This window comes from Tupaia chinensis, unplaced genomic scaffold (assembly GCF_000334495.1).
Source record: "Tupaia chinensis unplaced genomic scaffold, TupChi_1.0 Scaffold000086_1, whole genome shotgun sequence".
NCBI lineage: Eukaryota > Metazoa > Chordata > Mammalia > Scandentia > Tupaiidae > Tupaia > Tupaia belangeri.
The window spans coordinates 472,290-490,462 of record NW_006159548.1 but is presented as its reverse complement, the minus strand read 5'-3'; the positions used below and the strand labels follow the sequence as shown (position 1 = coordinate 490,462).

At 36.7% G+C, this 18,173-nt stretch overlaps 1 protein-coding gene across 1 annotated transcript; it reads right to left on the bottom strand.

Moving 5' to 3' along the window:
- Nucleotides 1–665: 665 nt before the first annotated feature.
- On the bottom strand, nt 666–4,492 carry LOC102496330 (vegetative cell wall protein gp1-like). Its single transcript, XM_027769748.1, has 2 exons — nt 4,439–4,492; nt 666–1,511 (listed from the first exon to the last, which is right to left on the bottom strand). The coding sequence occupies exons 1-2, from the start codon at nt 4,490–4,492 to the stop codon at nt 666–668; spliced, it is 900 nt and encodes a 299-aa protein (XP_027625549.1).
- Nucleotides 4,493–18,173: the final 13,681 nt, after the last annotated feature.

Below are 18,173 nucleotides of genomic sequence, written 5' to 3'. Positions count from 1 at the left end.
GTCTCTGTCTCTCCAGTTAGAGCACATGCCCTATATCAAAAATCTCTCTCTCTCAAAAAAAAAATGGTTAGAAACAATAGAAATCCATCAGCATTGTAATTATTGATATGTGAAACCATCTTCTATCTCTTCCTTAGCTTGGAAAATAATTTTTCATACAGATATGATAAATGTGCATCTTTCTCTGTTAGACAGTTAGATTTTCCAGAAACACATTGCTCCTCTAGAATTGAACAGCTCATGTTAAAGTCTATTTATAAGTAATGATCACATGGTAGTCACAAATTTTCAGGAGGTATCATTTTCTAGTTTTAATATCTATCAACATGTTATTTTGTGCTTTGTGATTGTATGATGTGTTGCAGTACTCCAGAGGGCATCATGTTGCCTATTCTTCTAGCTTCATCACCATAAACTGCAAGTTTAGGTTCTCACTGTGTATTTTTCCTAATTACCTCTTTGGCCTGATGGGACAGGGCCATACTTCTGGTAGCACTCATCTTGACTTGAAATAATTAACTGTGGACCAATGGGTGACTCCATGACAAGAGGGAGACTTGATATTGTTGCTCAACTCTTTATTTTCACTTTGTTGGTATACCATTTTGGGGGTAGAAGTTGTTTCTAATTTCTTTTTTCCAAAAGTTCAGAGCTTTTGAAATATCTTATCTTAATCCCCAAATAGAAAGGATTTTATCCCAGAAGCTCTGAGTACTTTTGGAAGTTGTATTTTGGGTAGTAGAAGCAGTAGTTGCAGTGGTAGTGGTGACTGTTGTAGCAGTAGTGGTGCTTGGTGTAGTGGGAGCGGCACTTGTTGTAGCAGTAGTGGCGCTTGTTGTAGTGGGAGCAGCACTTGTTGTAGCAGTAGTGGCGCTTGTTGTAGTGGGAGCAGCACTTGTTGTAGCAGTAGTGGTACCTGGTGTAGTGGGAGCGGCGCCTGTTGTAGCAGTAGAGGCACCTGTAGTAGCGGAAGTGGTGCCTGTTGTAGTGGGAGTGCTGCTTATTGCAGCAGTAGTAGCACCTGTTGTTGTGGTGGCACTTGTCGTAGTAGTTGTTTGTATTTGGGGTGCAGGAGTAGGGAAGGGAGGAGAAATTGTAGGATATCCAGGGGATGGTGGAGGTCCAGGTGGATAGGGGATTGGTTTGAAAGGTGGATATTGATAACCTGGATGAAAAGGGGGAGGAGGAGGGAGTGGTGGAATTCTCCCTGGACCACTGGGAGGAGGAGGGGGTGGTGGGATTCTCCCTGGACCATAGGGAGGAGGGAGTGGAGGGATTCTCCCTGGGCCATAGGGAGGAGGGGGTGGAGGGATTCTCCCTGGGCCATAGGGAGGAGGGGGTGGAGGAATTCTCCCTGGGCCATAGGGAGGAGGGGGTGGAGGAATTCTTCCTGGGCCATAGGGTGGAGGACGAGGTGGTTGAACAAGTGGTGGGCCAAAAGGATTAGGTGCTGGAGGAAGCTGTGGTCTAGGTTGATATGGTCCCCAGGGGCCTCTGTGACTCTCTCCAGGCTGCAAGAAAACAGAAGTAAACAATTTTAAATCAGATATTTCAAAGTCAAGCATAAGAACATATACTTACCATGGTAAGCAGAAATCTAAGTTGGCACCCAAGATTTCCATTCCCTGGCTTACCTGAGTCAGGAGAGCCCTTTTAAGACAAGTTCTGTGAATTCAGAGATAGAAATCAGAGAGATCTGAGGTGCAGCAAATGCTATTATATTGGCTTTGAATCAAGGTCCCTGTTGTGGAAATTACCACTTGGAAGTAAACAGTAGGTGGGCTATAGGAACTGAAGGTGGCCTGGGCCCTTAATCAGAAAGAAAAGAAGGGCTTCAGACCCTGACAAACATGCAAGGTTGAAAGAGCATCCTGAGAAGGAAACAAAAACATGCAATAGTTTTTTAAAATGGGAGACCCTGGGCAGAGAGTCTAACCAAGCCACACTGGGTTATGATCAAAGAAATCATGTGATAGTCAATGGATTATCTAATGAAATATCTTCATAGGAAATATCTTCTTAATCTCTTAACCCAGTCACAGTCACTAGCTCCCATTCCACAACTAGCTAAAGTAAATGAACTAAATAAAAATAAAAATTCAGTGTTAGAAAGAAAAATTAGCCTCACAAAGGACTATATAATCAGGTCTAACTCCTATAAAATTGGTTTTGGGGGACCAGTAGTTAGCGTAATGGCTATGTCGCTGGACTTCCACGTAGTCGACTGTGGTTCGAGTCCCGGATCTGGTGGCTTGAACTCATGCTTGGCGCGTGTGCGTGCATGCCAAAGACCCCGAGAGGAGAGTGGAAGAGAAGGGATTGCGGTGTGGCCATCCCCCCTGGGGGGTGATTTCTCACTTTCTGTCTCTGTCTCTCTCTGTCTGGTGAGTGCACGCTCCCTATAGCAAAAACAAACAAACAAACAAACAAAAACAAAAACAAAAAACCTCTCCAAAAAAAGAAAAAAAAATTGGTTTAGGAACAATCCAGCTAAGACACGGATAACTTTGAGTCTACATTTATTTACATTTTTGTGAGATTAATAGTAGGCCCTTGTGAGACTTGCTTTGAGGATTAAGTGAGATAATGTATGTAAGGCATTTGGAAAATTACCCATGGCAAACAAAACACTTAAAAGATGATAGGCAAATTATTACTCCTTACCTAGCCTATATGCAGATGTCTGTCTTTCTTTCTTTTTTTTTTTTTTGGCTATAGGGCATGTGTGCTTGCCAGAAAGACAAAGAGGGTGAGACAGAGAGAAAGAAAGAAAGTGAGAAATCACCATCACCCCCCAGAAGATGGCCATGATGCAATCCCTTCTCTTCCATTCTCCTCTTGGGATCTTGAGCACACACACACACACACATGCCAGCGTGAGTGTAAGCCACCGGGTCGGGGACTCAAACCGTGGTCGACTACATGGGAATCCAGTGACATAGTCATTACGCCAACTGCTGGTCCCAAGAGGTATTTCTATCCTTTGCATTCCAACTTTCAGTCGCTAATAATCATCATGAATATCATATAATTGAGTTGGGGAAAGGCTTATTTTTATTTAAACTGCTTATGCTAAGCTGTTGAATATAGCTTGAAAGAGCATCCTGAGAAGGAAACAAAAACATGCAACAGCTGTTTAAAATGGGAGACCCTGGGCAGAAAGTCTAACCAAGCCATACTGGGTTAGAATCAAAGAAATCATGTGATAGTCAATGGATTATCTAATGAAATATCTTCAGTATTGAGGATTAAATGAGATGAAATTGAAAATCAGTTTCAATATTAAATTTATAAAACACAAAATGACCTTTTGAATACACAAGGGGCCTCAAGAAGTTTATGGAAAAATGGAAGTAAAAGACCAGTTTGCTTTGGTGCAAAATTTTTTGCAAGTCATGCTTTGTTTTTTTATAATACACATTTTTCAAGAACTTCTTGAAGATGCCTTGTATGAATGTTTTATTGACTTATCAAAAATGTTGTCAGGACCAGCAGTTGGTGCAATGGCTATGTTGCTGGACTCCCATGTAGTTGACCATGGTTCAAGTCTCAGACCCAGTGGCTTAAACTCACACCAGGTGTGTGTGTGTGTGTGCCCAAGATCCAGAGAGGAGAATGGAGGAGAAGGGATTGCGGCATGGACATCCCACCTGGGGGATGATTTTTTACTTTCTGTCTTTCTGTCTCTGTCTTTCTGGTGAGCACATGTGCCCTATAGTAAAAAAACCTCTAAAAAAAAAAATTACCCTAAAATTCATCTCCTCTTCCAAACACTAGAATTAAAATTTTCCTACTTAGAAATATACTATTGTTGCATAACTTATAAAAAAGTATGCTTTTGTATTTTATCTTCTGTAATTGTTATGATATTTAATATCTTCAGTGGTATTTAACTTAGTCCTTTAAATGGTAGGTTTACTGTGTTAGTAGCTTCTCAGAACTGAGCATGCACAGATTCTCCTGAATCCCTAGAAAAATGCATCTTCCCAGGTTCCACTCTCAGACATGTTTATACAGTCGAAGACAAGGTCTGTAATACTTTTAATAAGTGAATCATGTGACAGGATAGAGATGATTCATACACCCACATACTAGGAACAATTGTTCTTTTCTATTTTTACTTTATCATTCCATAGGGTTTTACCTACTCATGTAGTTACTACAGTACAAGGACCCACATTTATACATATTTGTATAATGTAGTTTTATATGATAGATCTGAGCTCTCCAATATGGGAGCTATCAGCCATCCATAGCTATTTTAGTTAAATTAGAACTTTAAATTTAAACTAAAGCACTAGAACAGTGTTTAATAAAAAAACTGATAGCTGCTCATCCACAAGGAAAGATAATATCATAAGTGTAAACAGAAATCTGAAGAACTAGTTAGTTACTGAGGAAAATGGGAGGATATGAGAAAGTGGTTAATGATACTTACCGAGAAATAGGCTACTAGAGCACAAAGGCCCAAAATCAAAGACAGTGGCTTCATCCTGTGGATGTTCCTGAAAGTAAGCATAATGGCTGATCAGCATTACTTGTTTGTTGATTTTTGATTAAAAAGTAATGTTTGGAATGTATCTCAGCACATGGTATATAACATAGTGTAGTTTCAGTCCTGTAGCATTTTTTTTTTTTGGAGAGGTTTTTGCTATAGGGCACATACGCTTGCCAGACAGACAGAGAGACAGAGAGATAGAAAGCGAGAAATCACCCCCTAGGGTGGATGGCCATGCTGCAATCCCTTCTCCTCCATTCTCCTCTCGGGATCTTGGGCACGCACGCACACGTGCCTGGCGTGAGTTTTAAGCCACTGGGTCCAGGACGTGAACCGCGGTCGACTACAAGGGAGTCCAGCGACATAGCCATTATGCTAACTGCTGGTGCCGAGTCCTGTAGCATTTTTAAGGACTTTGTATAACATTGTTTTGGATGCATTATTAATGTAGAATGATATCAATAGCCTCATAAAACTTGACTGTAAAATTACATAACCAATTTTCATTTTTGACACATAAACTGACACGGTGGATACTGTCAAAGAGTTATTCATAAAATGTTCTGAACAATAGAAACTTTTAGTCATGATGCATTTTTTCATAGAAAAATATGTCATGACTTTCTGATGACCCAATATTTTGAAATGAACACTTATATTTGAACATTTTAATTTGTTTTATAATAGGTATATGACTTTAGAGTTTTCCTTAGATTTGTGTTTATACTATTAATGTTTTAACTAGATTATGTGTTATAAATTTAATTTCCTGAGACACCATAGAATAGGAGAACAGATCCTGGTGCTGTGGTATAGGGGTTACACAATGCCCTGTAAGTCTGGAATCCATATGACTAACTGCAGATTGGATCTCTTGACTGACTTGAAAACATACCAGGCATGTATGTGGAACCCTGGGATCCTGTGGAGCTGGAGAGCTGGGGAAAATGGATTGTGACATGACAAAACTCTGTCTAAGGTGCTTCTCTCTCTCTCTCTCTTTCTCTCATGCACATGCATGCACTCTCTATTATAAAAATTTAAAAAGAAAAAAAAAAGGAAGGAAATCATCCTGTTCAGTGTAGCGTAAGGTAAGAGTCATGTTATATATCTAATATATATTTTTAAATTTTGTCAATTTTTTAATAGTTTTATTTTATTTATTCATTCATTTTATTTTAATTGGACCAAAGAAACAGACAGACAGACACACACACACACACACACACACACACACACACACACACACACAGAGAGAGAGAGAGAGAGAGAGAGAGAGAGAAAGAGAGAGAGAAAGTGAGAAAGCAAGCCACCAGGTCCAGGACTCGAACTGTAGTTGGCCATGTGGGATTGTCCAGCGCCTTAACCACCACACCACTTGCTGGTCCCGGTATATATCTAATATTAACTACATTCTACTAAGTTGTTTTAGTCCACAATAGGTAGTCTCAAAGGTTTCCAAAAATCTGTATCTACTACATGAAAGACCAAGGTAGAGAAAATATAAAGATGTTCAGCTATTTTACTCTGAATTGAATTGAAATGCACAATATATTTCAAATACATGACAGTCAAAGAGAGTGACTTCCATGAACCACTGTGCAAATTGGTTTACTGGGAGTCAACTCTGCCCACTGGTTGAATGTGCTGGTTAAACAAAGCAAATAATGAAGGAATCAGAGGCACAAAATCTCACTGGCGGTTGAATTATATATGCTTGTGGTAATTTCTTGAAGTATTATTTCCCTATCATCCTTTCTTATAAGAAGTTTGAATATATCGAGTGTATGTACTCTATGACTGAAACTGATTGACTAAAGGATATACAAACACAGTAAGTGGGTGTAAATGCCAGACATAGTGTATGTGGAAGTGTAGGGCCTGAGGAAGGACATTTAGAAGAAAAGTGCAGAGGCAAAGCATTAATGGGACAAAGAAATATGTTGTCTGTTGAAGCTATTTTACAGTTTAATCAACTGGACTAGGGAGAAATGTTCACATATTGAAATATTCACTTTGTAAGCTAAATAATTGATTGAATGTATAAAAGAAAATGAAATAAAAAAAGAAAAAAAGAAGTTTGAAAAACTGATAAAAACTAATACTAAAAATATAGTATATACAGTTCTCTCTAGAGTACATCTGAGAGTACTCTATCATTATGAGCATAAAGAATGTCAAGGTCACAGGGGAAAGTCAACTGTGCACTTGGACGGACTGATTGCTCCAAGTACCCAGCACGAATGCTTTATTATGACAGAATTTTTCAAAATTTAATACATTTTATTACTTACATTTTTATATAAGGCACTTGTTCTTTTGAGAAAGTGAATGTTCTATTAAAAACCCATGAAAATGCTGTCTTTGAAAGCCTGGAAAAAATTAGCATTTAAAGTAAAATTTGTCAATAATATACCCAAGTACATACCGCTTTGTGAGTATCCTTCTTAGGGTTAATTAATCTGCTGGCCAAAATTGAAAGATGGCGAGTGAAGGCGAGAAAGGAGAAAATAATCTCGGTGCTTATATAGGTTGCAAAGGATTTCTTTTGGCAATGAAAAGAAGGCTAGTTGGAGGATAACATAACTTCTGGGTTGTTGGTGCTCTTCAAACAAAGATAGGAAAGTCATCATTGCCAATTTGGCAGTATTTTTCTGCATTTAATTTTCTTTTTTCATTTCTGAAGTGCTTTGATCCATTAATATTTGGTGTTTCCTGAAGAAACATATACAGTGACTCACCATTTCCCATTGCCTTAGAAAAATAATCTAGGACCTGTGGTCCAGGGCCAGCAGATGGCATAATGATTATGTCATTTGACTGCCACATGGTTGACCATGGTTTGATTCCCAGACCTGGAGGCTTGAAACTCATGCCAGACATGTGTGTGTGCATGCCCAAAATCCTGAGAGGAGAATGAAGGAGAAGGGATTACAACATGCTTAACCCCCTGGGGGGGGGTTGATTTCTCACTTTCTGTCTGTTTCTCTGACTCTGTCTCTCTGGTGAACGCACGCACCCTATAGAAAAAAAATCTCTGTTTAAAACAAAAAAACAAAAAAACAAAAAAACCGGAAAAGTACAATTTATTCTATTCCAAGTAATTTTTTTTTCTTTGAGAGGTTTTCGCTATAGTGCATGCACGCTCACCAGAAAGACAGAGAGAGACAGAGAGACAGAAAGTGAGAAATCACCTCCCAGGGGGGATGGCTACACCACAATCCCTTCTTCTCTATTCTTCTCTTGGAATCTTGGGCATGCATGCACATGCGCCTGGCATGTGTTTAAGCCACCAGGTCCAGGACTCGAACTGCGGTCGACTACTTGGGAGTCCAGCAACATAACCATTATGCCACCTTCTGGTCTCTATTCTAGGTAATTTAAAAAAAAGAATTATTTATTTAATTCAATTTTATTATTACAATTTTAAAATTTGCTATAGAGCATGTGTGCTCACTAGACAGAAACAGAAAGAGAGGGAGAGGATGTTAGAAGGCAAGCTACCACGTCTAGGACTTGAACCATGGTCAACCATGTGGAAGTCCAGCACTTCAACCAACATGCCACCTGCCAGCCCCTATTCAAGGATATTTTGATGAGTCACTTTTTTGAGGGGGAGGGGAATGGATTATCTTAAATGTTTTATCTCTCCATATTTTCTTTAAAATAATAATTTATTTATTTAACATTATTTGTCATTATTATTTATTTTTAATTTTATCTGAGAAAAGGAGTTAGAAAGCAAGCTGCCAAGTCTGGGACTTGAACTGTGGCTGGCCATTGGGAGTTCAGCACCTTAACCACCATGCCACTTGCTGGCCTCATATTTTCTATTTTATTTTACAAAACTACGTTGTTTGAGTAATTAAAAAAAGTTTAGATAGCACTTTATTATGATCTAGAGAGAATTTGGGAACAATGTTCTATTTCTGGTAGCAAAGAGTAGAAATAAAATAAGTGACTATTAGGTATTCTTAAATATCACACACATACACACACTCAAACACATGGTTCCATGGCCAGTAATGTTCAGAATACTTAAAATATCCAGGTTGATTGGATCTCTCTGCTGTATGCTGTAGGTTTCACGTTTTGATCTTTTTTACAATTGAAAGAACAAAATGATATTACTGTTTTGCAGATGAAGTTTCTACATATCTGATCCTATGTGTTACTTCTCACTTTTATATAACAGCTTAACTAGTAAATATTTTTGAAGGATTTGTAAAATAAATGCTTGCATTAAGATATGATTTAGGAGGAAATAGTAGGAAAAAACTCTAATGGATGGGGTCAGCAACATAGTAATTAAGGCACTGGACTCCCACATGGCTGACCTTGGATGGTGTCCTGGATCTGGTGGGTTGAAAATTATGCAAGGTACGTGTGTGTGCACCCAAAATCCCAGGAGGAGAATGGAGGAGAAGGGGTTGTGACATAGCCATTCCTCCTGGGTAGTGGTTTCTCTCTCTCTCTTTCAATGTGATTGTCTCTCTGGCTAGTGCATGCGCCATATGGCAAAAATCTTTAAGAAAAAAAATCTTGTGGCATTCAAGAAGGGACAGGCAGGAAGTTAATGCATTTTCTCAATCTTAACTATATTTTGTTGTATCTGTGATTTTCTTAGGATATTCAGATTATTTAAAAGACCTTTATAAGGATTTTTTTTTTTTTTTTTTTTTTTTTTTTTTAGGAAAAACACTTTCCTAAAGAAGAACTGAGATCATCACCATTTTAAAAAGTCATGTGGTGCGGCCACTACTAACTTGAGAAATGTATTTAAACAAACATAATGACATTCAACTTTTTCAATTATGGAGAAATTATATAGAGATTTTTTTCTTTGAAGTGATATCTGTTAGAAAGTCACAGCCTTAAAATTTTGGTAAATCCAGGCTTTGAGAAAATGTTCCTATGCAAGTTGATCCTGTAATATCTAGTTTTTGTATATGAATTAGAATTATTAAAATTATTGTATATAAATAAGAATAGCTCTTATTAAATCTTTTCCCTATTCCATGTGGCAGGCTGAAATGAGTTCTCTCATCTTCTGTGTTTTGCACAAAGTTATTAATTAACTGAGTAGGATTTGACCTGAGGTCTGCCCAATGCAAAGCCTGAATCTTGTACCAGTATTCCATGTTGCCTTCCAAATCAACATACTCTCTATAAATTTATAACATTAAATTACAATACCCTGAAGAGACTAATTAAGTGAACATATGCTCAGGTCATTCAGGACTTCCCAGCCCAGAAGAATGTTTCTTTCTTGTTTTGATGCCAACTTCTTTCTCACCCAAGTGTTTAAAATCAAGGTGTGATCTACACTGTAATGGATCATTGGCTCTGAAGGACTTGCATGAATTTTGGCAAAACTTAAGATAACTTTTCAGTGGCTTTAATCAGTGAAGAATTAGAGACACACAAGCAAGCAGAAGCACTTATCTTTCAAGAAGCACAGACAACTGTTCAAAATATTCTTTAATTAATTCATGACTTAAAAAACACTGAATGTTTTCTAGAACAATACCTAAAGGAGCTAAAGTTTCTGTTCACAGGAAACTGAAGGTGACAGTAGACTGATATTATTGTTAATGCAGAGACTTAGGTGACTGATGGAAACTACTTTTCAGACTTATTTAGTTTAGCAGAATTAAGCTCGGTAATGTAGCAACATATTTGACATCTGCTGTCTCATTGTCTTATGCTAATTTCCACCAAAACATAGCAGTGATGACTGGTTTCTTTGGACCTGTGGAACGTACCTAAATGTGCTGCTTCTAGTTTAATCAGAAATAGGTATTTTGATTTCTTCATTAATGACACATGAAATATTTATCATGCTTTATTTGGTATTTATAACAGAGTGGTTTAAAATTTTCCATGGAACTATTTCTTGAGTGGGATTAGTCAGTAGTACCTTTGAGACCTGAGGTAAAACTTGAATTCAAGAAGTCTAGTGTGATGAGATGAGCTAACAGTCCTCTTCTCAGACTGCAGAGAAGCCAGAGCTCTGACGTGCACCACACAGAGGCTGGCAGAGACTCACCCACCAAGTTTTGTGGAATCTCTTGAATTTGGCAGCACATTTTGCCCTGAGCTTTCAATTGGTCAGCATTAAAATAAAAATGAAATCAAGACTGAAAAATTCATGATATAATCATATATATATGATAATATATATGAGAGGGACTTCTCAGGGCTCATGGAAAAATGGAAGTAAAGTACAAATGTATTTTGGTGCAAAAATTTTGGAAATCCATGCATGGTTTTTTCATAACATACATTTCCAAGAAATTTTGAAAACCCTGTCAATTCCTAAGTCATCTGTCATATTAAATCTATGGTTTTGATTGCATTATCTTTTAAAGCTATTAGTCTGTGTGCTTTCTTTAATAGAAAACATATTTTGTTACTAAATTCTCACTTGTTTATTTTTTCATTTGGACATTATTGCTTATCTCATTTTTCAAACAGTTGGTCATTCATTTGGTCTTCCTACTCTTTTTCTTCTTATTCTCTCTAAAGTGTTTAGCACTTTCTTAAACCTTTTTTCTTCTTGGCTTTTATAGAAGCTTCTTAGCTCTCCCCTGAGTGCTCCTTGTCTGTCTGCTTTGCTTGTTTATTCAGGTCAAAGTATGGGTTTCTCTCCTAATTTTACCTTTATTATTGTTTTTCATTCTTCTTTTCTCTTTCCAGTTCTGTTCTTTTCTTCTGCCTTTCTCTTCATCCTCCTTCTTCTCCTTTTTATATCCATCATTATACCGGAGAACTTGTTTTGCAAGTAGAAATGTGCTCTAAATCACTACTAATGGCACGAGTTTACATTAACATGGGGTGTGTAGTCCTAGTTGAATGAAACATTTCCTTATAAAACTCCATAATAAGCAGGACAAAAGCTGACTAAACCATCACAACAGATTCCCAATGTGTTTCTCCATTCCAGACGTCCTCGAGATTTTTGGCAGATTATTAATTTCACCGAGAAGTGAAGAACCTGGGCCACACTAGCCACATGTGAATCCCTGCTCTTTACTCATCTGCTGTGTTTCCTTGGGTAGTTGATCAATCTCTGTGTGCCTCAATTTCTCAGTTCAAGAGTGATAGTATATATAGGAATCATCTTATAGGTTCATAGTGAGTATTCCCTAAATTGTAATATGTAAAGTTATTTGAACAGAGTTTGGCACATGTAAGAAATAAAACGTTTGGGGCTGGCAGGTGATGTGGTGGTTAAGGGCATTGGACTCACGCATGGCCAACTGTGGTTCGAGTCGCAGAAGACCTGGCGGCTTGCTTTCTCACTTTCTCTCTCTCTCTCCCTCTCTCTCTCTCACTCTGTCTGAATCTGATCAAATTAAAATAAGTAAATAAATAAAGTTCAATAAAATAATAATTCTTATAAAAAGAAATAAAGTGTTTAATTATTTACAAGGTATATATTTTCTAATCTTCATGTAAACCTTTATTCATTTTCCCTTTACTATGGAATTAAGTGCTTGGTAATATTACTATAACTTCCTTTTTTGTTTTATTTGTCCATTTTTTCTAGATATGTCATATATTCATGGCAGATTTGTGTTTTATGGGAATGAGAATAATTTGACCATGTAATATGCATTTTATCTATCTTTATAGCCCCAGGTTAAATCATGGCATGCTGTGTATTAATGTCTGGAGAAAGCCCTGTTTTCTCTTATCTCCATGAATTTCTGTGCAGCAGTAGGCCTTCAACTTGCTTTCTGCCTGTTGAACTCATTCCTTGTTTTTGGTTAATCTCTTAAATGAAATTCTACACTGCATTGTTTGGATCATGTTTTATGGTCGTATTTATTTTTGTCTTGATCTTAATAGTTGTATGTGTTCGTGAATTTTACCTCCTATTCTTTTTTCAGGATATGTTGTGTTTCATCAGCTATTTGAATCACTTTCAACCCTTCACTGCTAAGGCACTGCGATAATATGAGTCTCCTATAATAGTCCATAGTAGTTTTTCCCTGAGTGTTCATTCTCTCTGAAGAAGGATAAATAGCTGTCTTCTCTGCTTGTTATTTCTTGTGCTTTTGCGTGTAATATTTAGTACAGGTTTTCTTACGTCATTATTAAGAGTTAATTACCTGTTCCTTTCTGTATTTTCTATTTAAACCTTCGAGTAGTAATATTGAGAAACTTACATTCAAATTCTTATGTTCCCCATCCTAGATGTTAGTACATTTTTACTAAATGAATTGGATCAATGGTTTTATCAACTAGATATTGATTTAATACATATTTGGATGGGGTCAGCAGGTGATAGGGTGGTTAAGGCATTGGGTCCCACATAGCTGACACTGCATTTGAGTCCTAGACCCAGTAGCTTGAAAATCAAGGTAGGCACATGTGTGTGTATGTGTGCGCGCTCAAGACCCTGAGAGGATAATGAAGAGAAGGGATTGTAGCATGGCCATTTCCCCTTGAGGATGGGGTCAATGGTGTGATTTCTCACTTTCTCTCTCTTTCTGCTTCTCTGTCTTTCTTTGGCAAGTGCACACACCTATAGGAAAAAAACATTAAAAAATATGGATGAAAAGATTCATAGAATTTTTGAAGTTACAATTAATTAGTCTCTAGGAAATATATCTATTTAGGTGGATTGTAGCATGGCCATTTCCCCTTGAGGATGGGGTCAATGGTGTGATTTCTCACTTTCTCTCTCTTTCTGCTTCTCTGTCTTTCTTTGGCAAGTGCACACACCTATAGGAAAAAAACATTAAAAAATATGGATGAAAAGATTCATAGAATTTTTGAAGTTACAATTAATTAGTCTCTAGGAAATATATCTATTTAGGTAAATAAGTGATATATAAGTTTATAGTTTTATATATATGCATATTTATATTTTTTATAAAATATAATTATATATCTATATATTATAATTATTTGGTTATGACTAAAAAAAGAAATTAATTTAAATGCTATTTAAATTAATTTCTTTATTGATGATAGTGTGCAGGTATGCACATGTGAGAATTAAAGTGAGAGAGAAAAGTGAGAGCGAAAAGAGCACCTTCCTTAGGGTCTGGTCATTCTAAGAGGGAAACTAGTTTGTTGCTAATATATGAGAACAGAGAGGACTCTGTTTAGAATCTAGAGAATTCTCTGAGCATTACTTAATATGTCCTTGTCCAAGGATAAAAGTTCAGGGGAAACTATAACAACCAGGAGAATGTAGGACCACTCAGGATGTAGACACTTCAGGGACGAGGATTTGAATTAACCTGTTATAAAAAGAACTTTGATCAATGTTTAGCTCTGTTTGTGTTTTGTTCCAACACCTACAGAAATGGCCTTGTTAAATCCTCTCAGAGATGCCAGGACCTGCCTTCCAGTATTCCCCTCTACTGTACCAGATCTTGTGCGAAAATGCCCCTCTTTACATTCAGAGACGTCAGCATCAGGTAAGAAGTTTTCCTTTTTTTTAGGTTTGCTTGTCACATTGTGGGACCACTCCTGAAATCTATGTTTTAATAACTCCGTTCTCTTCTTTCAGCCCTAGGAGTATAGCTTCTTTCTGTAGTGGCTACCTCTATGAAAACTTCATGTTCTCATTTGCCTGTCGTTCACTTTTGGGATTATTTCCTGTGCTTTGGAGGTCTTATTTAAGAAGTCTTTGCCTACCCCAATGTCTTCCAGAGTTTTGCCAGTGTTTTCTGCCAGTAGCTTAATAGTTTGAGGTGTTAGGTTTAAATCTTTGATCTACTTTGAGTTGATTTTTGTTGATGGGGAGAAAGAGGGGCTCAGATTTATCTTTCTACAAGTGGATACCCAGTTTATTTATTTATTTATATTGTTTATTTATTTATTTATTCTTCTGAAACATTTTAAAAATTAATTAATTTATATTCTTTCCCTGAGCATTGTCACAGCATACAAAATGTGATTTCCTATCCAGAATATACTGCATAATGGCTTAATCATATGTGTTATCATCAATAATTTTCCATTTCTAGTTTCATATGTATATTTATGTTTTACCCCTATTTCTGACCTTCTGCCATTTCCCACCCTTCTCCCTCACTATTTCAGGTGTCTACTGCTGTTTTCCATTCCTTTCCCCCCCACACACATTTTATTGATTTACAAATTTTTTAAAATAATCTGATTACTTTCAATAGCAAGTTTAGCTGATATATACATATCTGTGAATACATGGTTGGATACCCAGTTTTTCCAGCACCATTTCCTATAAAGGTTTTCCTTTTCCCATTGGATTGACTGTTACCCTTTGTCAATGAACAGTTGACTGTATGTTTTGGGGTTTATTTCTGGAGTCTCTATTCTATACCATTGGTCCCCATATCTGTTTTTGTGCCAATACCATGCTGTTTTGATTATCACAGCTTTGTAATATATTTTGGGATCAGGCAGTGAGTTACCGCCTACTCCACTCTTCTTGTGCAGGATGGCTTTGACAATACAGGATCTTTTATGATTACAGACAAATTCTGATTGTCTTTTCCCAGATCTGTGAAGAATGTCTCTTGTAATTTCATAGGGAATTGCATTAAATATGTAGATTAATTTGTGTAGAATTGCCATTTTGATTATATGCTCCCAATCTAGGAACATGGGGGTGGCCTTCCACTTTTTTGTGTAATTTTCAATTTCTTTTGTAAGATTTCATGGTTTTCCTTGTAGCGGTCCTTGACTTCCTTGGTTAGATTTATTCCAAGGTATCCTATATTTTTGTGGCTATGGGATTACTTTCTTCAGTTCTGCCTCTGTCTGTTGTTGTTTGTATATAGAAATGCTATAGATTTTTTGAAGTCAATTTTGAATCCTGCCACTTTACTGTATTCATTTATTACTTTGAGAAGCTTTTTCAAGGATACCTTTGGGTCTTCTATGTGTGCAATTATGTCATCTGCAAACAAAGATAATTTCAATTCTTTGATCCCTATTGTAATGCCTTTTATTTATTTATTTTCTTTTGTCTGATTGCATTGGCTAGGACTTCCAGCATGATATTGAAAAGGCATAGAGAGAGTGGACAATCTTGTTTTGTTTCAGTTTTTATTGGAAAACCTTTCAGTTTTTCTCCTTTCAGTATAATGTTAGCTATGGGTTTTTCATATATGGTTTTTATTATGCTGAAAAATAATCCTTTTATGCTGATTTTGCTGTGTCTTAATCATGAAGTGATGTTGTATTTTGTCAAATATTTTTCTGCATCAATTGAAATGATCATATGGTTTTTATCTTTCTTTCTGATAATATGGTATATTATGTTTATGGTTTGTGTATGTTGAACCACACATCCATCACTGGAATAAAGCCTACCTGTTGTGATGAATAATCTTTTCTATATGCTGTTGGATATGATTTGCTAGTATCTTGTTGAGAATTTTTGTGTCTATATTCCTCAGTGATATTGGTAGTAGTTTTCCTTTCTTGTCAGTTTTGGGAATGAGGGTGATGAAGTCTTTATAAAATGAATTCAGGAGGGTTCCTTCCTTTAGAAATAATTTGATCTACAGAAATAATTTGAGTATGGGGCCAGCAGGTGGCATGGTGTTTACAGCGGCTGGACTCTCACATGGCTGACTATGGTTTGAGTCCTGGAACTGGCAGCTTGCTCTCTTACTTTCTCTCTTTCTGTTTCTCTCTAGTCAACTTCAAAAAAGAAAACAATGAATAAGATTAAGTAAACTAATTTTTTTAAAAGAAATAATTTGAGTAGAATGGGGTTACCTCTTCTATAAAAGTTTTGTAGAATGCAGAAATGAAGTCATCAGGATCTGGGCTTTTCTTTGTTGGGAGGCTACTTGTTATTGATTTGATCTCATGGCTTGTTATGGGTTTATTCAGGTTTTCTATATTTTCCTAATTCAATCTTGATAGATTATATGTGTTCAGTAATTTTTCCATCTCATCCAGGTTTTTTTATTTGTTGGCATATAGTCATTCATGGTATCCTTTAATGATGTTTTGTATTTCTATTATGTCTGTTGTAATATTACTTGTTTCATTGTGAATTTGATTTATCTGCTTCCTTTCTCTTTTCTTAATTCATCTAGCTAATGCTTAACATTCTGCAGGTCTATCCTCAAATTTCTCTTAGAAAGCATCTCCCTAAATATAACACAACCAATCACCACTACTCAGTACCTCTATTTTAAAAATTATTTTTTAAAGCTATTTTCTTTCTTAAATTCGATTACATGTATTTACTTTTTTTTCCCTCTGTGTCACTAGAATATAAGTTCCACCAGGACAATGACTTTGACTGTCTTTATTATTGCTGTTTCTCAACTAGTGAAACAGTCCCCATATCATGGTCATGAATCCGTGGAATGAAAGAGCACTAACCACATGGAAACACATTTAGGATCATTTTAGGTTTATTTGAGAGGCTTCAATTCGTAAGCGTTTGGTGTGATGACAAAGTTAAGAATCTTGATGCAAAAATGGAGTTCTGCACTTCTTAATCAAAAATAAAAGACAGAGCTCTCATGACATAACAAGTTAGAGCTGTCATGACAAAACAAGGCCAATCACATTCTAATAATTTTGATTAACATCTTAACTAAAAAAGGCAGTAGAAAATTTGAATACTACACCTTCATCCTTTAATTACTGATATCTGAAGCCATTTTCTATCTCTTCCTTAGCTTAGAAATTGTACTTTCTTATCAGATTTTTAAAGAGAGCTTTTTGTTATAGGACACATGTGCTCACCAGAGAGACAGACAGAGACAGAGAGACAGGAAGTGAGAAATCACCCCCCAGGGGAGAAGGCATGCCACAATTCCTTCTACTCCATTTTCCTCTCAGGATTTTGGGGAAACACACACATGTGCTGGTGTGAGTTTTTAAGCCGCCAGGTCTGGGATTCGGACCATGGTCTACTGCATGGGAGTCCAGTGACATAACCATTATGTCTTCTGCTGTTTCTAAATTTTCTTATCATATACTAAGACTTGGTGCCTCATTCTCTGTAAGAAAATTAGATTTCCAAAAAGGCACTGCTCCTCTGGAATTGAACATCTCATGTAAATCTTGTTTATAACTAATGATCACACTGTAGTCAGGAATTTTTGGGAGATATGATTATTTAGTTTTAATTCCTATAAACATGTTATTTTGTACTTCATGATTATGTTGCAGTATCGAAGAGGGCATCTTGTGTCTACTCTTGTAGCCTCATCACCATAAAATTTAAGTCCAGGTATCTCATTGTATATGTTTTTCTAATTACCTCTTTGGCCTGATGGCACAAGACCATACTTCTGGCAGCACTAATCTTCATTTGGGAGACTTAACTTTAAACAAACTAGTTACTCTATGACAATAGGGGAGACTTGATATTGTTGCTTAACTCTTTTATTTTCACATGGTTGGTGTAATGTTTTTTGAGGGTGCAAGCAGAGTAGTTACCATTTCTTTCTAGGATTATTTATTTCAGAACTTTTGGAATATCTCATTTTAATCCCCATTTGGAAAAGACATTATCCAGAGGCTCTGAGAAGTACTGTTGGAACTTGTTTTTTGTATAGTAGATGCAGTAGTCACAGTGGTAGTGGTGCCTGTGGTAGCAGTAGTAGTGCCTGTTGTATTGGAAGTGGCACTGGCTGTAGCAGTAGTGGCACCTATTGTCATACTGGCACCTGTCATAGTAGTTGTTCCTGTATTTGGC